The 19561-nt window shown below is 40.8% G+C and overlaps 1 protein-coding gene across 7 annotated transcripts in view; it reads right to left on the reverse strand.

The window, feature by feature from the left end:
• The window catches only part of DYNC1I1 (dynein cytoplasmic 1 intermediate chain 1), a 190576-nt gene that overhangs the window by 64790 nt on the left and 106225 nt on the right, over positions 1-19561 (reverse strand). For all 7 annotated transcript variants that reach the window (XM_071805116.1, XM_071805115.1, XM_071805114.1 and 4 more), the window contains 3 exons: positions 14113-14275; positions 12896-12995; positions 7789-7914 (listed from right to left, as the gene is read on the reverse strand). In XM_071805116.1, the coding sequence (XP_071661217.1) occupies positions 7789-7914; positions 12896-12995; positions 14113-14275 (389 nt within the window). The remainder of the gene's footprint in view (positions 1-7788; positions 7915-12895; positions 12996-14112; positions 14276-19561) is intronic.

Below are 19561 nucleotides of genomic sequence, written 5' to 3' on the forward strand. Positions count from 1 at the left end.
TCCTAATTCTTTGATTCACAAGTGAAATCTCAGTTTCAAATGAGTGAGATGATCTATTGCATTGCTCTAAACAAAGCAGCATTTTGTTGCTAGCAGACTTTGTATAATATATACAAACACAATCCTCATGTAATTCAGAATGTTAATTACTAATAGGAAAACCATACCCACCTTTTGTATTAGCAGTAATTTTACAGACAGATGGGATATGGCATACAATTATGCTGTTATAATGTACACATAGGGTTTGATGGGTGTGTTGCTCTTTGGGGTTCTGCACAAGATAGCAATAGATCCAAGTCATCATGGGAAAGAGATCTTTGCTAAGGGTTGGGAAAGATAGAGGTAAAGCCAAGTGAAGGCATACAACTCTGTGAATCCAACTGACATCCCTTTAGTCTAAATAACCATGCTTAGTTTCTCTCCAGCCTTGCCTGGAAGGTTTCCTTTTCCCACTCTTGCTATGAAAAATATCATGATTTGATTTTCTGTGAAAATAAAGTCAATTTTAAGGGATTTTAGGACTGAAAGGTTCTGTGGGAAACATGGCATACTTTTTCTCGAGCTGCAGATGCTAGTAGATGCCGCATTAAGAGCTGTGGCATTTCAGCAGTAAAGCAGAACTTGGGGCATTTCATACTGATGACTTCAGGACTGGATAAGACACTGTGAAACCCAAGACAGAAAATACAATTTCACAGTTTCAGTGCCTCTTCTGTCCTCCCCCACTGATGCCTCTGAGTTCAGCAGCATCCAGGAGACAGGAGACTGCCTCTTGTATATTTGGTCCTCTTTGGCCACCTCTAGAAATCTCCTGGACCCAGGTCTCTCGTCTTGCCTAAAGCACCGAAAAGCATTTTCCAAATACTACATTCAGCCTTCAGATGTGTGGGTGTAACTTCTTCTGACTCACACACAATCTCTCCACAAGTATCGGAGCACTAAACTTAGGACAAATGATAGTTATTTTTAATCACCAGAGGCTAGAAGTGGTGTAGGATCCAATAAGAGGAGCAAAAAAAGACAGCTGGTATCAGCTCAAAACAGCAGGAAGAACCTAAAACAAAACCTAAAAGACACGACATGAGCTCTTGTTTACTGAAATCCTCACAGTACAAACTGTGCTCTGTGTTTCTGTGTTCCAGTGTGGACAAACACAAAAGGACAGAGGAAAAAAGTTTTAAAATAAGAACAGAATGAATATATCCTTCTATTACAAGTTGTAGCTGAAAGTATTCTCCACCCCCAGCAGCATAGCTCGAAATTCCCCCAAATTTTAATTCAAAATAGAGCACTTATGCATGTGCATGAATTATTACAGCGTGCAAATGACCACGTAGTCACAAATGTAATAACAACAAAGCATCCTGGAAAACAGACACAGCAGAGCTCTACGCAGCTCCAGAGAGACCATCCTACCAATGATGCACAGCAGGAAACCAACAGAAATGAAAACAAAACAACCCCTCTGTCTTTGACGAAGCCTTACTGGATTCAATTTTACAACATTTTGGTATGTGTTACAAAGATTCTGCAACAAATTTGTGTTCCTGAGTGCTGGAGCATTCCCAGTATGCGAACTGCCTCAGCATCTTCACAGGCAGACATACAGAGGTCCACTTAGCAGAGAACTACTATGAAAACAGGCAGAATCTGATTCATGCTTAGGATCATAGGGTCACAGGACAAATCAGATTGAAAAAGACTTTCTCTTCCAAAGGAGGGTTTGGGGTTGTTGTTTTCTTTTTTAAATTTGCAGTCAGCTCAGAGCTACTTGTCTTCTCTGAGATTTGCAGCATTTCAAAGACTGACCACAGGTGCCCCTTCTCACTGGAAATTGGGGAACCAGACAAGTCAGCTCTGGGAATGGCCATGCTGCTGGTTCTTTGGATTGATTTGACATAGGAAATTCTGGGAAGCTTGGAGGGAGCTTAGGGTATGTCATTTATTTTATGACTCTGAAGAGCTGAATGTTTACTTGAAACTTAGACAGCTGCAGCAACAAAGTGAGGAAGCCTTTGTGGAAAAGCACCTATGTAATTATCAGAGAAATTTTTCTTTATTTTTTAAGTATTCCAACCATACTTTCTTGACAATTAAACTTGTTGTAGTACTTCTTTTCTTTTAAAGTTTGGGAGGGACTGAGCTCTGGTCTGGCTTCCACAGAGGAAACTCAAGGACAAGAGGAAAAGGAAGATATTAGTCATTCACCCTGTTACCTCAGCCTGCTCCACACACAAGTCTCATGGATTTGGGTGCTCAGCGCCTTTAGAAGGCAGGCTTATGGAGCAAAAAGCACATCTGAAGGAATTTATGTTGATTTTGAAAGAGCAGACAACAACAAAGGAACCAAAGGAACCAGGAAAAAAAAGGCAACTCGTGCCAATACCAGCCACTAAATATAGCCCTTCACTTACCTCAGCGCATCTAATTCTAAGATATGCGTTTCTGACTCCATATATTTAGTTGAAAAGCAAAAGACCACACCAGGATAAGCAATGAAGAGTGGTCAAACACATAACTTAGTGGCAGTGTATAGAAGCCACTACAAAAAAGCTAGGGGAGAATGAAACATTTTGTGGTGTGGCTGAGTGGCTGATTTCCGTACCCAATCCACCAATATTTTCCAAGCATGGGCAGCTCTTCTTGGAATTAAAATAGAAAACACAAGTCCCATATCCCACAAAAACCTGACAGTTTAGTAAAGAGATGGAACCAACCAAGTAAATCTGACTGCATGGCATTTTAGGAAAAGGACAGAAATAGCTGCAGCTATTAAAAGTGATATACTGCTGAAATCTTTTTGTGATTATGCTAGGAGTTGATCTAACTCCTTGAAAGAACACTTAAATGGTTATTACTTCCTCAAATAAAAGCTACTTCACACATGCTCTCCTTCCTTAAAAATATGCTGATAGGAGCTACTTCTAAGTGTTAGATTTGTACCTCTCACTGCCCTTTTGAGACATTTGGAAAAGATGAAGCTGAGAAAGAGGAAATTAATAGATCGGGAAATAATCTATAATACATCAAATTGCAGACAATGTAGTCATTTTTTTGTTGTTGCTTCTATCATTAGTTTGGATGTAGTAAAACAGTATTAATCAAATTTTCCAAACACAATGCAGAGTCCTCCAGATTAGAAAGTAACATTCAATTTGGTTTATTTGCATGCAACTAATGTTTCCAGCTGTCTTCCCCCACTACTTCTCTCCTGAAGTGATGGATATTTGAAGCTGAGATCCAGATACCTCAACCAACTTTAATAACCCCTCTTTAGTTCCAGAAGAAAGGAAATGGTTTGTAATATCCTAAAGTCCTTAGATCCACTGATTATTTCTTTTGCTTGTGTCTCTGCAGATCATCTGCTCTAATGCAAAAGCTATGAGATCTGGTGTAAGAGCACTGCTGTGCCCATGCTAACAGGCCCTACTGAAAGGAAGGGAACAGTAGCTCAGACTTCAAGTAGCCAATTTATTGCAAACACAATCTGAGTTCCCATCTGCCTCACTCAACTAAATTATGTTGCTGCAAAGTTTCAGGTACTTCTTCAAGTCACTTGGGTTTAGAAAGCTTATATCAGACCACCAGGAAACAGAAACAACATCATGAGCAGAGATGACCAGTCATACATAAACAATGGGCATTGCACTGCAAATAATCCTCATTATTAATGGGTAATGTAGATTTTTATTTGTTTGTTCAGTGACAAAACACATTACAGACATATAAGTGCTTGCTAAGAAAGAGAGTAAGACTGAGAAATATTATCACTGAGAAATAACATAATTGACACTACCAGTCAATAGTACAGGGATGTTCACATACAAGGCCAGCCCCATGCATTGCATAAAGCAATACAGGACTGAGCTCATGTTGAGTCACATCATCAATAACCATGCCATACTATTTTCATTTTTGTCACCCCCACCTAAACAGAGACCAACAGCAGCTGAGAGAAGCAGTGTTAGCCACTGCTTAAAATTCACTCACCAAACCAAGGGAGACTCAATGTGATTTCTATGTCGTTGCTGGAATTCATTCCCTCTCTGGATACTGCCAAACCAACCCAACCAAGGATGACTCACCCACAGTGTCTCATAAAGTCCTTCTGAAAGGCTTGGGTTTTGCTTTTGGAATGTACTGGGTTACACCAAGAGTTTGTGATGCTCCAGCATGGGGGAAGAAGACATCCTTGACTCTTCCCTACAAGGACGTTCCCAATCTGTACTCTGCAGTATTAACTGCGTGCTCAGTTTATTCCTCACTGCCTTAGGAAAGCGTCGAGCATTCAGTCCTTTAGCAAATGGTATTGCCCATCCACTTTGATTTTGCTTCTGAGACATTTTTTTGCTTGCATAGGAAAGCAAATGAACAAATTGCCCAATCCCTCACTCTTTCTTGTTTTCCCATTTCTAACCTTGTGGTAAGGAGATGTATGATGAGCTATAGAGGAAAAAATCTGTGGGAGTCCCAGATAAAATATCGTCAGCACATCACTGGGTAAAGTAGAAATATAAAAACCCAAAGAAGGGCAAAAATAAGACAAGTATAAGAAAATAAATATACCACAGGAGGAGAGAGTAGAAGCCAGTAGGACAGTTTTGTTTAGAAAGGATTTGATAGATCACACGGCACTTTACATTAATTAATGAGTAAACAAGTCCACTTGGCTAATAGTAATTGTTCCCTTAATGCACATTAACTAAAATTGAATTCAGTATTTGTAGCACAACATATTGTAGAGCTATGACATTTACCACCACCTACACTGTATTAATGAGCAACAACCTAATATGGCTTTAAATTTGGCAAGAATTTTGTATTTACAGAATATATCATCCCTCACATTTGAGAACTAAAATAAAACATTTTGCTGACTGGAGTTAGGAAACATCATTGCTGATAGACTTTTTGCATCATTGTCTGCCATGGCTGATAGACACCTTTAGTTCTGGTAACTTTCAGCAAAGGCATCAGCAAAGCCTATTGTTCTGATTATGACAATTTAAATGATCCTATGTAAGATTAAGAAAATTCATAGAAAGAGGTAAAGAAAATTAAGAAATTTCTTGGTAATCATCTCACTTAAATCTGTACAATATATCAGGAAAGAAAGAAAAACATTACAGTTGCTAGCTTCAAGAATTTACCAAATGTGCACAAGAGGTATCCCAAGTTCTACATGCTGAAATTGAGCCAGCTCTTTGGCTGTCCAGAGATGTTCCACCTATCTATCTCTATTGATGTCATCAGAACTCCTGAGGTGGAATTTCTTAGAAGTCCCTCAGAAATGGCTGCATAAATCTATTTATTGATTTGACTTCTCAGAAGTGACTTGCATGAGTTCCTTGACAGTCACATCTGAAATGAGTTTCTACTTGCTTGTATCTTGCTCTGTGAGCTCAAAAATTGAAAGGCAAAGGGTACATTAGTCAGCACCATATAGTATTTATTAAGGCCACATTTTTATAGAAAGTCTTTGGAAAGCAAAACAGAGGTCTGTTGCTCAAAGTATTGTGTTTGTCACATCTAGGTAACCTAGCTGTAATGATAAGGTGTGTGTTCATCTCTAGCTGCTGGGCTGGACTGTTATAAGGTCATGTATGGCAGAAGAAAAACTGGGCCTGTCTCGCAGAAGACCTAGAGGAATGACTGAATCAGGACTGAATGAACATTTCTCTTGCAAATGGTAATATAAATGATATGGGGCTGACTAATAATACAGTTGGTTTCCACTTACAGAATAACATGATGATCTACAGAACTGAATTCCAGACTCTGAGCTAAGATAATATTTTTCTCTTATTTTCCATCTGAGTCAGTTAGAACAAAACCTGTGTTCAAGAGACCAAGTCTCATGCTTATTGCTTCCCCATTTAGTCTCATGTTGGTATCCCCATGTGATCTGAGATGCAGAAGATATTCCACATGTCAGAAGCCTCACAATGGTGGTTCAAACATGGTTCCAACTCTTAATGGAATTATAATGTAAATTATCTGTGGACAGTTTGACCAAGAAAATAAATATTTCCCATGGACAGAAGAACTGATGTCATTTAACTGAAAGATGATGAATCCAGGGTGCATGTGAAAGCACAGTGCCATATGTGTCTCTCAATGCACAGGTTTTAGGTTCCAGATCTAAAAAGGGGGACATCCAGCGTAATGGGAGAATTAGACAGAAGTTCAGCCAGGCCACCACTTTGTCCTTTGTGTGTTATTCTGATGAAGAGTATAGCCTGTCTCAGTGCTTTCAGTTTAGTCAGTCATACCTCTCCTGCTTAAGTGTACCTACTTTTAAAACTAGATAGAATTTTTAACTAACAGAGCACATTGTTATGTCTGTATTCAATCTCCCCTTTGTGTACTCGGGACTACCCTAAATATGGTTGTTATCTTGCAAAATCAATCTAGTTTAAGGATTATTTGTCCTGAAAATACAATGGGCAATCTCTTGAATATTTTGTTTAAAATATTAAGCTGCATGTACATCCTAGAAGGATTTGAATATGGCATCTGAGCTAAGATCTTAAGCAGTCTGAAAGAACACATCAGTCTGCTGAATATGATCTCCAAAAAATACAAGTTCTCATTTCAAAGGTAACGCGCGTGCACACACACACACATATTTATATAAATCTGTATGGCATATTTGCTGTGCAGGCCCAGACTCCTTGTGAAGTTGTTTTTCAGTATAGTAAATTAGAAAAACATGCCTGGAATTAAAGGTTACTTAATCGCGTTGAAGCAGTAACTTCAATTCCAGCAACTCCCTCCCACTATGTTACATCTGATAATGTACCCAAGTCCAAACATAAACTTAGTTCAAAAAGATGTTTGGTCCTTGAATGTAAAATGACACTTAGCTTACACAATTAGCCAGGTAATACATATCCTTCCAAGAGAAGCAATTTTTACCACAGAATAATCTGCATTTTACTAATCTCTGATTGTTAAGTTTTACTTGCTGAAACTTTTCCATATGGCTTTTTTAATACCACTGTCCTGTATTTAATTACCACAGAAGAATATTAATGAAGAGGTTGGATATTTAGGCCCAAGCCCTGTCCCACAGGACAGTTTGATGGAGATATGGCCAATGAGCAGAACATTTCTGTCAATATGAGGCTGTGCCATTTCACACACAAAAGCAGTGGCAAAAGAGCAATGAACACACCTATAGAAATAAAATACCCAACTATTTTTGAATTGTCCATAAACTTCTAAACTAGCATGGTCATAAAGTAGCACTGAGTGAAGTGAATCACTGGTTTGCTAATCTAAGGGACAGTCAGTCAGGAATGGGTGGAGTAGTCCTTGTAATCAAGACTGTTTTTATCAAGCTGTAAGTAAGACACATACCCAGAAATGCAAAGTGTACTTCCCAATTTCAAAGAAAAAAACCCATGATACTGAGCAGAACCAAGGCAAGGGTAGGCAGCTTGGAGTGCAGAGGATGCGAGGAAGCGAACGTGGGTGGGAAAGCATATGTTCCCGCCTGGATGAGGAAGTGGTACACCACAGTTACTTCATAAGTGCAAGGGCTTTATAAACTAAATCTCCTAGGGACTGTTTTAAATAGACAAAGAATGACATGCAGCCCTGACAGGCTTTCAGCATTGTTTGAGAAGGCTGGTTGCCTTCTGAAAACACTGGACCGCCACTTGTACTTTTTCCAAAAATGCCTATTTTTAACCTCAACCTCTCCATATAAACAGTGGGAAGATGCACCATGTACTAAATCTGTTTTGTCTGGCATGAAATTAATGACTTCCTCAGTCTTACCTGACAATGGAAAACATATTCTGGAGTGGTTTTCTTGAACTTCATGTTCCATACCAAGGCTACCCCATCAGGCTCATGTGGAGCATCTTCATTATTGTTATAAGATGCAACCATCAACTCAGGGTACTATAAAGAAAAAGAAAAAGCAAATTAAATAAGACAGATGATGAAGAACCTATGCACAATCAGATGAGACAGAAATAATCTACACTAGAAGTGCAATATCTGGTTTTAATTATAATACATGCTAGTCCAATCATAGTATTCAGCTTCATTTTGGTTTTATATTTTACTCGTCCCTGACATCCTTAAAGCCCCACTTCCTCGCTCTCTAGCAATTATTCTCAGATACCACAAAGGCAATGTTATTTTCTGCAGATAATTCTCAGAAAAGACAACTATCAGGATATTCAGAAAGGGAATGCAAAGCAAGGAAGAGGGAAAAACTGAAAGCTTGGGTAATTCTAACTTATTTGCTTAACCATGTATTCAGGGACAAACCATTATCTTAATTGATTTTGATAATGAAATAACACTATGACCACAGTGTTGACTTGATTTTATTCTGAAATTCTCAGTTTTATGAGCATCCCTGAAAACTGTTCTTTCTTATTTCATTATGCACTCTTCCTATTCACTTATACATAGAGTCAACTTAAAAGCTCTTCTTGATAAAATAGCAAACAAAATATTTTCTTCACAGAAACTCTATTTTGCAAGATGCTGAGGTCATCTTGTAAAGCACAGGATGACCTCAAATTCCACTGACTCAGTAAGACTGATGCAATGAGCACTCTAAAATCTGATCCATATTTTCTTGTATACCCATTTTCCACTGAAATATAGCAGTAGACATGCAATACACACATATGTGCTCTGTGTATACATATATACACATATAAACACATACCATATCATGCATGAAAAATCAGATTTTCACATTCTGCTGATGGCCTTATATCATTTCAAAACACCATAAGAAGTGAAGCTTTGCCCACGAAACACCAATTACTTTCTGCCTATACAATAGCACCCAGTTCTTCACTCCCATATGTCTGACACTAGGGACCTCTGGCAGTCTCTGTCCTTCACTCTAAATAGCTAAAGTAAGGCAGTGGACCTTATGGCATGTCCAGAGAAAAGCACGTGGCTTCTGCAGACCAGTGAGCCAGTAGCCCAAGTTCCACAGGACCCATACCCTCCTCTTGTAAATGCTTTCCCTCAAAATTTCTCAATGATTTCCACGAATCATTGTCACTTTTTGTTGTTCCCAGGTAAATTCCTGCCAAAGTATTCATCACTTTACAGGGGAATAGTGCAGCTGGTAGATGTAAAGGAAGTGGGACAAAGGAGCTGCCAATAGTGCTATTGGCAGCTGTGAATTTAGTCCAAACCAGGCAGTTAAAAAATAATTAAAAAAAAAACAAAACAAACAAACAAACAGCACCCTTTATATCATTATTATTGGGGTTTGAACCTCTCTGCTCTCAAAATCCATTTGGAAGAAATAATGCATACAGCTATAACTTTTGCCATCAGCAGCTGCTCTTTCCCACTTTGTGTACACTTCCATGGATAATACATCATGGAGCTGATGATTTTTCTGTTCAGTCTTGTTGTTCCAAATGAGCCTGGACCCACATGTGGGCGAACTAGCAACATGTGGCCGCCACAGCTGCCTCCTTCCCATTTTGGGGTGGCTCTGACTGCATTGTATCTACATCCCAGCAGACCCTGGCTGCTGATGCACCTTGTAAGGGCAATTTAGCACCCAAATCACTTGCATGGGATTTAGACCATGCAGCAGACCAACCACCTCTTCCTACTCGTCAAGAACTGGGGGACATCTGAGGGCGGTTTAATCCTGCACCTGAGACACCACTTCTCTGGCCACAGTTGTGCCAGTGCTCCCATCCATCTCACCCACCCTCTTTTCTTTCTCTGTCCCACAACAAAGACTACCACCGCTTCTGAACAACGAGCTCAGCTTCTCTTTTGAACCTTTTCATCCCACCTTGGTCCAGGTCCAAGTAAACACCATGTACAGTAGGTTCTTGCCAGTGCACCTCATTTTGGCCGAACAGCTTAGGTACCATCCAGGCGAGCAGCTGAGCCCGCAGTTGTAAAGAGGCAGATGATACCCTGGTAAGCAGAAGTGACAAGCCCTTCCACTGGCGTGGCTGCAGCCAGCTAAGGTGTGCAACCAGGTCTGAAGTACCAGTTTCGAGGCACTTTGGGCTTGGTTCATGCTCCTGGATAGTTTAGCAAGTATGTTCTGGTTGGCAGAACATCTGGCCGTAAACAAATACCGACTTGAATCTTGCTGGTCTATATGTAGGTTTTGCAATCACAGTTTATGCATCTGACTGGAAGTACAGTTTCAAGTACAGATGCTGAGGTCATATCTAGCTGGGCAACACCATTATAAGGCTTTTTGACTCTTAAAAAACAGCCAAGGGAGGCAACCTAAATCTGCACTGGCATCACACACTTGCTGCTTCACTCAATCTACTTGCATTTGCAGAATTTTGGTCCTCGGCAGGTGCCCAGCTGTCCTGTGACTGCAACTGAGAACAACATGGAAACAGTACCGCGGGAAACAGCATTCAAGGCTGCTGCCCAAGAGTCAGAAAGACACGGCAGTATCCCTGAGACTGTGGTTTTCTTGGCTTTTGATAAGCTAAGTTACCTCCTCATGGACAGAGCAAGGTGATCCCACTCTCTGTGTTTACACTCAGTCTCTTGAGCCTTTCCCTTAGATCCTTGATGAAGCATCTAAGCTGTTTTCCCTTTGCTCTGCAAAAGAATCAAGGGGCTAGCGGGTTAGCTTTAATGGTCTGAATGATCCCACATGTTTGGGACCATATTTTACATGTGACTGGGAACAGAATTCCTTGTTTAATCAATGCATCAAGGTCCTTTGATTAAGCTTCTATTTGCCTCCAGGCTGTTTTGCAGCAACAGTTTTATCGCAGAAAACTGAGCAATGTGTTCTGCAGTTCCCATGATTATTCAAGTTATCCTTCAGCATACTGGACGCTGCCATGTCCCAAAGTGTGGCTGAGAAGCGGAGCTAGCAGTTAGGGGAAATACCTCTATCTGGCTCCAGCTCCTGCCACATGATATTTCTCAAAGCAGACAAGAGAGGAGGCAAATCCCTCCTCCCAAGCTAGCGTGGGGCAGCCCACAGAACCCCCCGGCACAGAGAAGCCGGGGCGGAGAAGCCCTCACTGGGGTGCCAGGGAGCTGAGTGTGAGGAATTAATGGAGAGGAAGGCAGGAGGGGCCACCCTGGAACAAAGAGGTGGGAAGCAGAACATGCCTGTGAGCCCCAGGGGCTGAGCAATTATATTTGGCAGTGCTCTTCTGAGGCGGCTTTTTTTCTTGCTGCCCTGGGAATACAGTAAGAGCTGCCTGTTAGGAAAATATCAGATAAGAATTCCATGTAATTTCCAGCCCCTGAACAAGTGAACAACCTAAGATAAGTGTTTCCTCAGGCTCATATTTGATTTCTGTGGAAATCCATATGTGCTTAAAGGCCACCCACGTCACACCAGTGCATACCTGTTGTTAAGCTGATATTTTGTATGAAAGCAAAGGGATAAATCCTTCATTTCACACATGGGGTGTGAGTTGGATATTACAAGAAGCCTCTCTGCAGCTGGCTGTTGTGCACTGTACCTGGTCGGACAGCAAGATCTGCAAAGCCTACCAGCAACGCTCATGAGACCCTCGAGCTCCTCCCTGCCGCCTGCCACGTCCTCCATGCAGTCAGCTGCCACCTTACCTGAGAAGTACCCAGAGGGCTGGAAGCAGCCCTGCTGCCATTTCAAGGGGAAGGAGAGGATGGATGCAAGAGTCACTGTGCTCCTCACCAACTGCCTCTCTCCAGCCTGCATGCACCATTTAGGTACTTGGCCTTTAACACTTGCTCTCCCCATATGCAACACCTAACATGGTGGAGTAAGAGCAGCTGCTTCTAAGATTAGGCTAAGCAAAACTTGTTCTTTGCACTGGCCTGAGCTACATTTACAGCATCTTTGCTACCCTCAGCAGGCTGCATCAGGGCTCGGACACACTAGGGCACGCCTGACACTGGGTTTGGGGCCAACTAGGCAGACTGGGTTGTGTTCACATTTTTCAAGTTTATGTCCTCCTGAAGCAGTTTCTTTATATCTGTATCGTGGACCTTGGAGCAGAATCTCCTTGGTCTCCTCCCCAGAGAAACCAGATGCTTTGCTCCAGGCAGTAACTGAGGAACAGGCTAACAGGGAAAAGCAGAGAGGATGAGGGGGACTGGAGTGAAACTGGGACCAAACGAATTTGACAGGCCTGTGGTGATGTGTGTGCGCACTAATCACAGCTTTCCAACGGAGCAACTAATTAACCTGGTTTCTTTGCTTTGCTGATGTGGCTGTATTGGTTTTGGGAAGCTTAAGCAGCTCTACCATCAGTTTTATTTTGCAATATGACAATGCTTTGTGGTGCACAGAAGCTGGATACGCTCCAGGCACGCTGCTTTAGCATGTCCCCTGACCAGCTGCAGCATCCTCCTCCACGACTTGAAAAAAGAACCCAGCATTTTTCAAAAGTTTTCTTTTAAATGTTTTCGAGTTGTTCAGATACTTTCACATTTTGAGTTTTAGTATATTAGAAAAATAAATTGCATTTCTCACTACTCTTATTTATATATATATTATTATGTACAACTATTTATTAAATCAACTACTACATATTTAGGAAATTAGTTTTATCTGGTTTATTTTAAACCTTTTGTCCTAAAAAAATTTCCATGTGCTGAAGGAGAAGAGGGGAGAGGAAAAGTAAAGACTCCTTCATCTTAGTAGGTTTGTTAACCTACAGTTTTAGCACAACATCCTGGTTTTAAAGACGAAGTAACATATATGAAAAAAATGACAGCTTCATTATTGCCCTTCTCCATTATTGCTCTTCTTTATGGAGAAACATGCATTCACTTGTTCAAGGCCCTGCTGTTAGCTAAGAAATAACGTCATACTCTGCAAACAATGGGCAAAATGACACTGGCTGTATTTTTAGGGAAAAGTTGGAAGGTGTATGGAAACACATATCCCAGCTTCACATCTTACCTGAAGAGACCAATCCATACAGGTGACGACACGATGCTTTGACCAGTGCTCATCATAAAATTGACGGTTAAAGGAAAGGTTGGCTCCTGCTTGAACATCTCTGTGAATTCAAACAAAGTGACACTTTTTGAAGTACCAGGATTCAAATGCTGTGAAAAAGAATGCAAAAGTTCCTGACTGCTGCTCCAGTCTGCCCAAGCTGGGGAAGTCTGCCACCCTGATTTAATTGCTCTCATTGTCTTGCTGAGAGTAACAAATCCGCACCAACAAACATATTTTACATATGTTTCACAAAACCACATTTCTTAATTTCCCACTGTCTACCTGACTCTTTTCTGGCTCACTTTTCTGGGTCACCTCTGCCACCTTTGTGTCTCAGGACTGAACCTAGCCCTGGCATCCAGCTCCCCCTTTTCTGAATCTTCACCTCCAAGCTATAACCAAATCTCTCTTATTTCTGACTCCTGAAATCTTAAAGGTACAGTATCATCTCCCAGCGATGGAGACGGCAGATGCCTTCGGGCACCATTAGGATGGGCTGAAGCTCAGTGCTGGCCCATCACTGCCACACTGGGTCCACAGGGGTGATGCTCTAGAGTCCCCTCCAGTAAGTAACTTCAGTGTGACACAGTTACTGATTCGGCATGAGGCTGCAATGGATATGCAGTTGTTGAAACCTGAATACTCCCTCTCCTACTAAGAAGTTTTCCTGGTTCTACTCCCCTATCAATTGCTGAACACACAACCTGTCACCTCTTGTCTTAGCATTTAGAATGGAAACACTTTGGGAGATCATCGTTTTCATCTATACAATGCAGAACACAGTGGGATTCCATTACAGACCTGAGGCAGTAGTCAAATATAAACAACAGTAATTTGAATTTGCAAAAATATCATGATATAAGTATGCAGACATACACCACCGGAATGTACACATGCACATCTACATATACATGTGTATACACACGTTTATCTATTTCAATTATTTATTCAGAATTTGAAATTTCATCCCCAAAATGAAACCAAAAAATAAACCACCTGAATAATACATAAAGACAACAACAACAACAAAACAAAACAGAGAAGAGAGATTTAAACCTTTTCTTAAGTATAGAAAGGATTAATTTAGTTTTAAAATTGAGGCTTCATATCACTGGAATTCTTTTATTAAAGTTTATTTTATAAAAGCAAAAAAAAAAAAAACAACCCAAACTGACCCATCTTTCTCTTCTACATCTCTGCCACTGTAGTCAAAGAAGATATCTGAATCTTCAGCCAAAGCTCGCTCAATTACACGTATTGTCCGGTCAAAAAATATCAAGAATTCTTCAGAATGGAGAACTTGCTGTTTTTCTTCTTCTGTCAGTTCTCTAGGAGGAGCTTGGAAAACAAAAAGATGTAGTTAAGAGTATGACATTTCACCCCTTTCCCAATGAATCAACATCTTCAGTGTGTTTCTTTTGACATGAAGGCTTGTAGCAATGGTGGGACGAAAATCAAAGCTTTACTCTTAAAATCATGACTAAGAATTTTTTTTTTTAATCTAAACATACTCCTGTGGATTTCTAGAATGCAGCATTTACATAGAAGAGATCCTATATCTTATATATTTATTATTCTGGATTATTTATTATTCTGAAATGGAAAATACTTAAACCCCCAAATTAAATAAACTCAGTGTTCCTATTTCAGGAAATGGCTCTGACTGAGATTTAGGCAATACCTAACTTGAAAAAGCAGATTACTTACGTAACAGGGGACCTGTCAGAGAAGCCAAAGATAAAATAATCTTCTTAACTTATACTACAGTTCTTTGTGTTAAAAGGGCTCACATAATCTCTCCCTTCACTTAGTCCCATTTCTCCTTGGTGTCACTGATAAATTCTGTCTCTGCTTTAGAGCTTTTGTGAAACACTGAAGTAAATAACGAAAGACATTCACTGAGGCAGCAAAACAGAAAGCAACTGACCAAACGCCAGTTTCTTTAAGGCAGTTTTGTTCCTTGTGGAGGGATCCTAAGAGCTGGAGCAAGAAATGTCACTGAGTCATGGCCAAAGCTGCCCTGGGGAGGAGCAGGAGCTGCCTCGGGGAAGCTTCTGGCACCAGCCAGGACAGCCCGCCTCCTCAAAGATGAAGTTACTTCTTTACATGTATGCAGCGATGTAAACCTTTACTTCCAAACCAATATTTCCAGTACGGCCCTTCATTTGAAAAATATCGTATTTGCAGGATATACCAATGCTACGTCTCCATCAGTTTAATGACGAGAGCATCAGAGGGAAAGGAAATTGGGATGCTGCAATTGCTACAATGCAAATTTCTGTTCTCAATTACATTAGCAGGGTCATATTGATACTGTGGCAATGTTCTATACCAATTATGCCTTTGCCCACATGTGCTTTCAAATAATCATTTTAGTTATACTTCAGAGTTACTTGTATTTCAAAAAATGCTCTTAGTATCTTCACAGTTACACCAAACCAACCTTGCAACTATAACAGCTTACATTCCCAGCACGAAAAGCTCTGTTGACATCACAGGAATTATGCTAACAGAGAATTTTGTTTCAAATTTATAACTAGGTACACAAAAAACATATCATAAACAGATTTATTGCAAAATTACAGAGGCTCAAACTGTTGATCAAAGATCTCCTGCATTTGGCTTTACATCACAGATTTGAGGTGTTTACTTGTTAAAATGACCTTGCAGTCTCCCTAGCCCATATTGGGTTAAAACACCAGCAGCTAAAAAAGATAATGCAGCATGGTGCCTCAGAGAACCTCCAGTATACATCAGCATTTAGCTTCAAGCCCTGTCATACATATCTTAATACACACAGTTTAAATGCACAGTTTGAAATTATTTTCAGTTCCTACTGGAACACAGCTACTTTCAGCTATCACGGTGATGTAGCCCTTGCTCGCCACCTGATTTTCACGTGGTTCACACCAGATTTGTGATGAGCCCTGGTGCCCAAGTATGACACCACCACCAGCCCCAGGGGCAAGGATAGACTGAAAGGGACAAGAGCAGGTAGGAGTAGTGACAAGGTCAGCATTACTGCAGTACTCAGCTCCCCCACCTTTCAGAGCACTCCCTGTGGCTGGGAGAAGCTGTTATCACCACACACTGCACTGGTCAAAGCATTACCTCTGGAAGACAAAATCTCTGCACCACATGTGGGCTACATATAGAGGGTAGGAAAAATGCAAAAGGTAGAGGAGCAATCAGGCCCTCAGGAGACAAAGCAGCAAAGTTAGAAACGTTAGCCTTTGATGACCTCCTCTGGCCTTGGCCCTATGCCTCCTGCCACCAGGTTAGTGGTCCCTGTGGAGCTCCACACATCCAGAGAACATCTATGTCCTCCCTCATGGTCCCCCTGAGCAGCAGAGCAACAATTACCAAGGCAGGAGCACAATTTGCCTCTAAGTGCTTTAGACAGAAGCAATGCATGTGAAAAAAAAGAATGACTAGCAAAAAGTACAGGTTGACCTATTGCAGCATCTACTACTGAATAGTAATTGGCACTAAGGGAACTCATCTGGCAAAGAAGCCTGTAATGAGGCAATATCCCACTGTCACCACTAAAGCATCGCTTTCCGAGAATCAAAGACAACAAGCATGACAATGCAGCAAAATGGCATAAAAGGGGAGAAAATAACTGCAAAGGCAACTGGAAAACTCATTTTAAACTGCTCCAAATGGTAAAAATTACTTGCTAAATCAAATCTTCTCTACAGCTTAGAAATATAAATTTATTACTCGGCCATTTGCCGACTATAACTAGCAAAGAAAATACAACCAAAAATCAATAGAAAGGGAAAAGGCAAAAAAAATAAACAGCTTGGGAGCTGCGGGGTGTTCACATGCAATGGAGACACACAATTGCAGTTCTACCTCAGCAAAAACTCCCTTGCAGTTTGCAATGATCTGTGGGAGGCCAGCAGTCTATTAAACCCTCTTCGGCATCAGAAACACCTTGGCTAAAGTTTGTAGGGCATAAATCAGCTTACCTCATTCATCTGACTGACACGCCAGATGCCCCCTGGCGATATCAAGCTTCATATTTTAACCTTATTTTCTTCTTTCATTCGGCTGCCTCTGAAGTTTTATTTGAGGCAATCTCTTCTTACAAGAATGTTAACATCATTACTTTTTCCAGTTTAAAACATCGCTGTAACTACTGCAAATACATGAAGTATAAGCAGAAAAAACCCAAACAGACAGGCTTGCTCTTTCAAATATGAAGATTTTCTAACCATTTATCTTTCAGAGCCACTTCCATTTCCCCCTTGTTCCTTCTCCTTGTCTGTCCATTATCTTGAATAAAATAAAAAGAATCTGTGTAATTATTTTCTGCAATTTTTCTTCCTATCTGGGAGCTTACAGTTACTTTGATCTTGGCTTTCAAGAGACACAGACTCTCTTCAAGGAAAACTCTTGAGAAACCTAAGTAGCTGATCAAAGTATTTTTTGTTTTGTTTTGTCACAGAGACCTGTGTGATGTGACAATATCTTCAGAAATTCCCTGTAAGAATATGGCATTTGCCTTCAAGTATCTGCTCTCCCTGGCATAAAAACTAAAGAAACCACATCTAACCTTCTGTGTCTAACAAAGCCTAGTGCAATGCTTAGCTTACCAGTGCTAAAAGTTACATGCTCATTGCCTGGCATGCAATAAAAGCTCTTGCAAAGGAAGACCCATACTTCGCTCTTCTTTTTTGTACTGTAGCTTTGCAATGAACCGTTGTGCCTGTGCTCTGCTTCCCACCCAGAGGAGCTGGACACAGCTTATGGCAGGAGGACCCATGATGCAGCCACCATGTTCTGCCTAACAGAGCCACATCTATCCATGGACCCACTGAAACGTCGACGGGCCCGCATATCCACAAGCAGAGTGTTGTTTGGGCAACTCTGGGGCTATGAGGTCAACAACATGGATCAAAGAAACTCTGCACTCATGTTAATGCATAATACTGTACCAAATAAAATTGAATTTACATTTAAAATTAAAACACCGTGCAGTTGTATATGCACGGAGGTCACGGCAGGTATATCCATAATGAAAGACATTGTACACTTGTGCATGACCAAAAAGGTCTAGCATATGTAACAAAAATTGAACGTGACATGGAAACAACTAGTTTATTCAACACTTCTTTATGAAAAATAAGAGCATTTTATTATTTCACATGATTTAATGTGATCCTCAGAAACACTGTATTTCGCATCTGGTCCTTTGTCTACAAATTTCTTTGCACAAAACAGAAGAAAAATCATTTATATTAAAATATTTCCTTGGACCTTTAGGAACTGAAGTAAAAAGTGCTGCAGACATACTCCTATCTGGCAGAAGCAGGTTTGTAGTAAATACAATATAAATAGTTGTGATGACAGTACAGGATCAAATTCACAAATATTTAAATACCAGGATTTGAGTCTTCTTACAAGGGAACCAAAAATATATTTTTTTAAAAAAGCAAAAAGACTTATTTTAATAAGTATAACAGAACATAAAAAATATTCTCCTGCAACCTCAGCAATTGTAAAAACCTGACAAGAGAAATGAAGTCCATTAAAGGCAAAAAAATGAAAAAAAGAACAAAAGGAGTAGGGCAATGAAAGAAAAGGCAAACTAATAAAAACAGTAAAGCAGGAAGCAGCCTTGTTATGAGCCAAGAGATATAACGAGAGACAGAAGGTGATTAGTAAAACCCTTTTAAAAGCTGTATTATTTCTTCCAGTGTATATTTAAACCATCTAAACTTTAAATGTGCTGATGACTGAGGACAGTAGAAACGTACAATGTGAGTCACAACCGCAAGGTGCTAAGCAGCTCTCGGCAGCTTTTAGTCCTCACTTCAATGTCAGGCTTGATATTTGCCATGTCCTGATTTGATATGTGCCATATCATAGGATTCTCATAGAATCATATAATCGTTTGGGTTGGAAAGGACTTTAAAGATCATCTAGTTCCACCTCCCTGCCATGGGAGGGACACCTTCTACTAGACCAAAGCCCCATCCAGCCTGGCCTTGAACACTTCCAGGGATGGGGCATTCACAGCTTCTCTGGGCAGCCTGTTCCAGTGCCTCACCACCCTCATGGAGAAGAATTTCTTCCTTATATCTAATCTAAATCTACCCTCTTTCAGTTTAAAGCCATTTCCCCTTGTCCTATCACTATGTGGTTTGATATACGTCACATCTTGGTTGTGTTGGGTATAAATCGCAAACCCTTGCACGGAATAATTTTGAGATGCATTTAGGAATTTTTTGGCTCTGAAGTAGCAGGTTCCAGAGCCTTAAATTAGAATCTGTGCCAGGCAGGGCTGTTCCCATTGATTGTGCTTCTCCAGGGGCTGTGCTGAGCTCACATCTGGGCTGGGCTATCAGGATGTGTCTCAGCACACCCGAGCTCACTGTGGTGTCAGTGGCAGTGAACCTGTGGTGTTACAGGCCGTTACAAACCCCACTGCAACGTGTCATGCTTCTCCAATACTTGTGCCTGAGCTGTTGAGAGCTAAACCATCTACCTCACCACAGCCTGCCCCATGGACACCCAAGTCCCATGCACAAGGCCAGGGCAAGAGCAGGGCACAGCATGTCTCTGAAGCTGCAGACCTCAACGTTCCCCATCAAAGCCTTTCATGCAAGTTTCTGT

Source organism: Patagioenas fasciata, chromosome 2, assembly GCF_037038585.1.
Source record: "Patagioenas fasciata isolate bPatFas1 chromosome 2, bPatFas1.hap1, whole genome shotgun sequence".
Lineage (NCBI taxonomy): Eukaryota > Metazoa > Chordata > Aves > Columbiformes > Columbidae > Patagioenas > Patagioenas fasciata.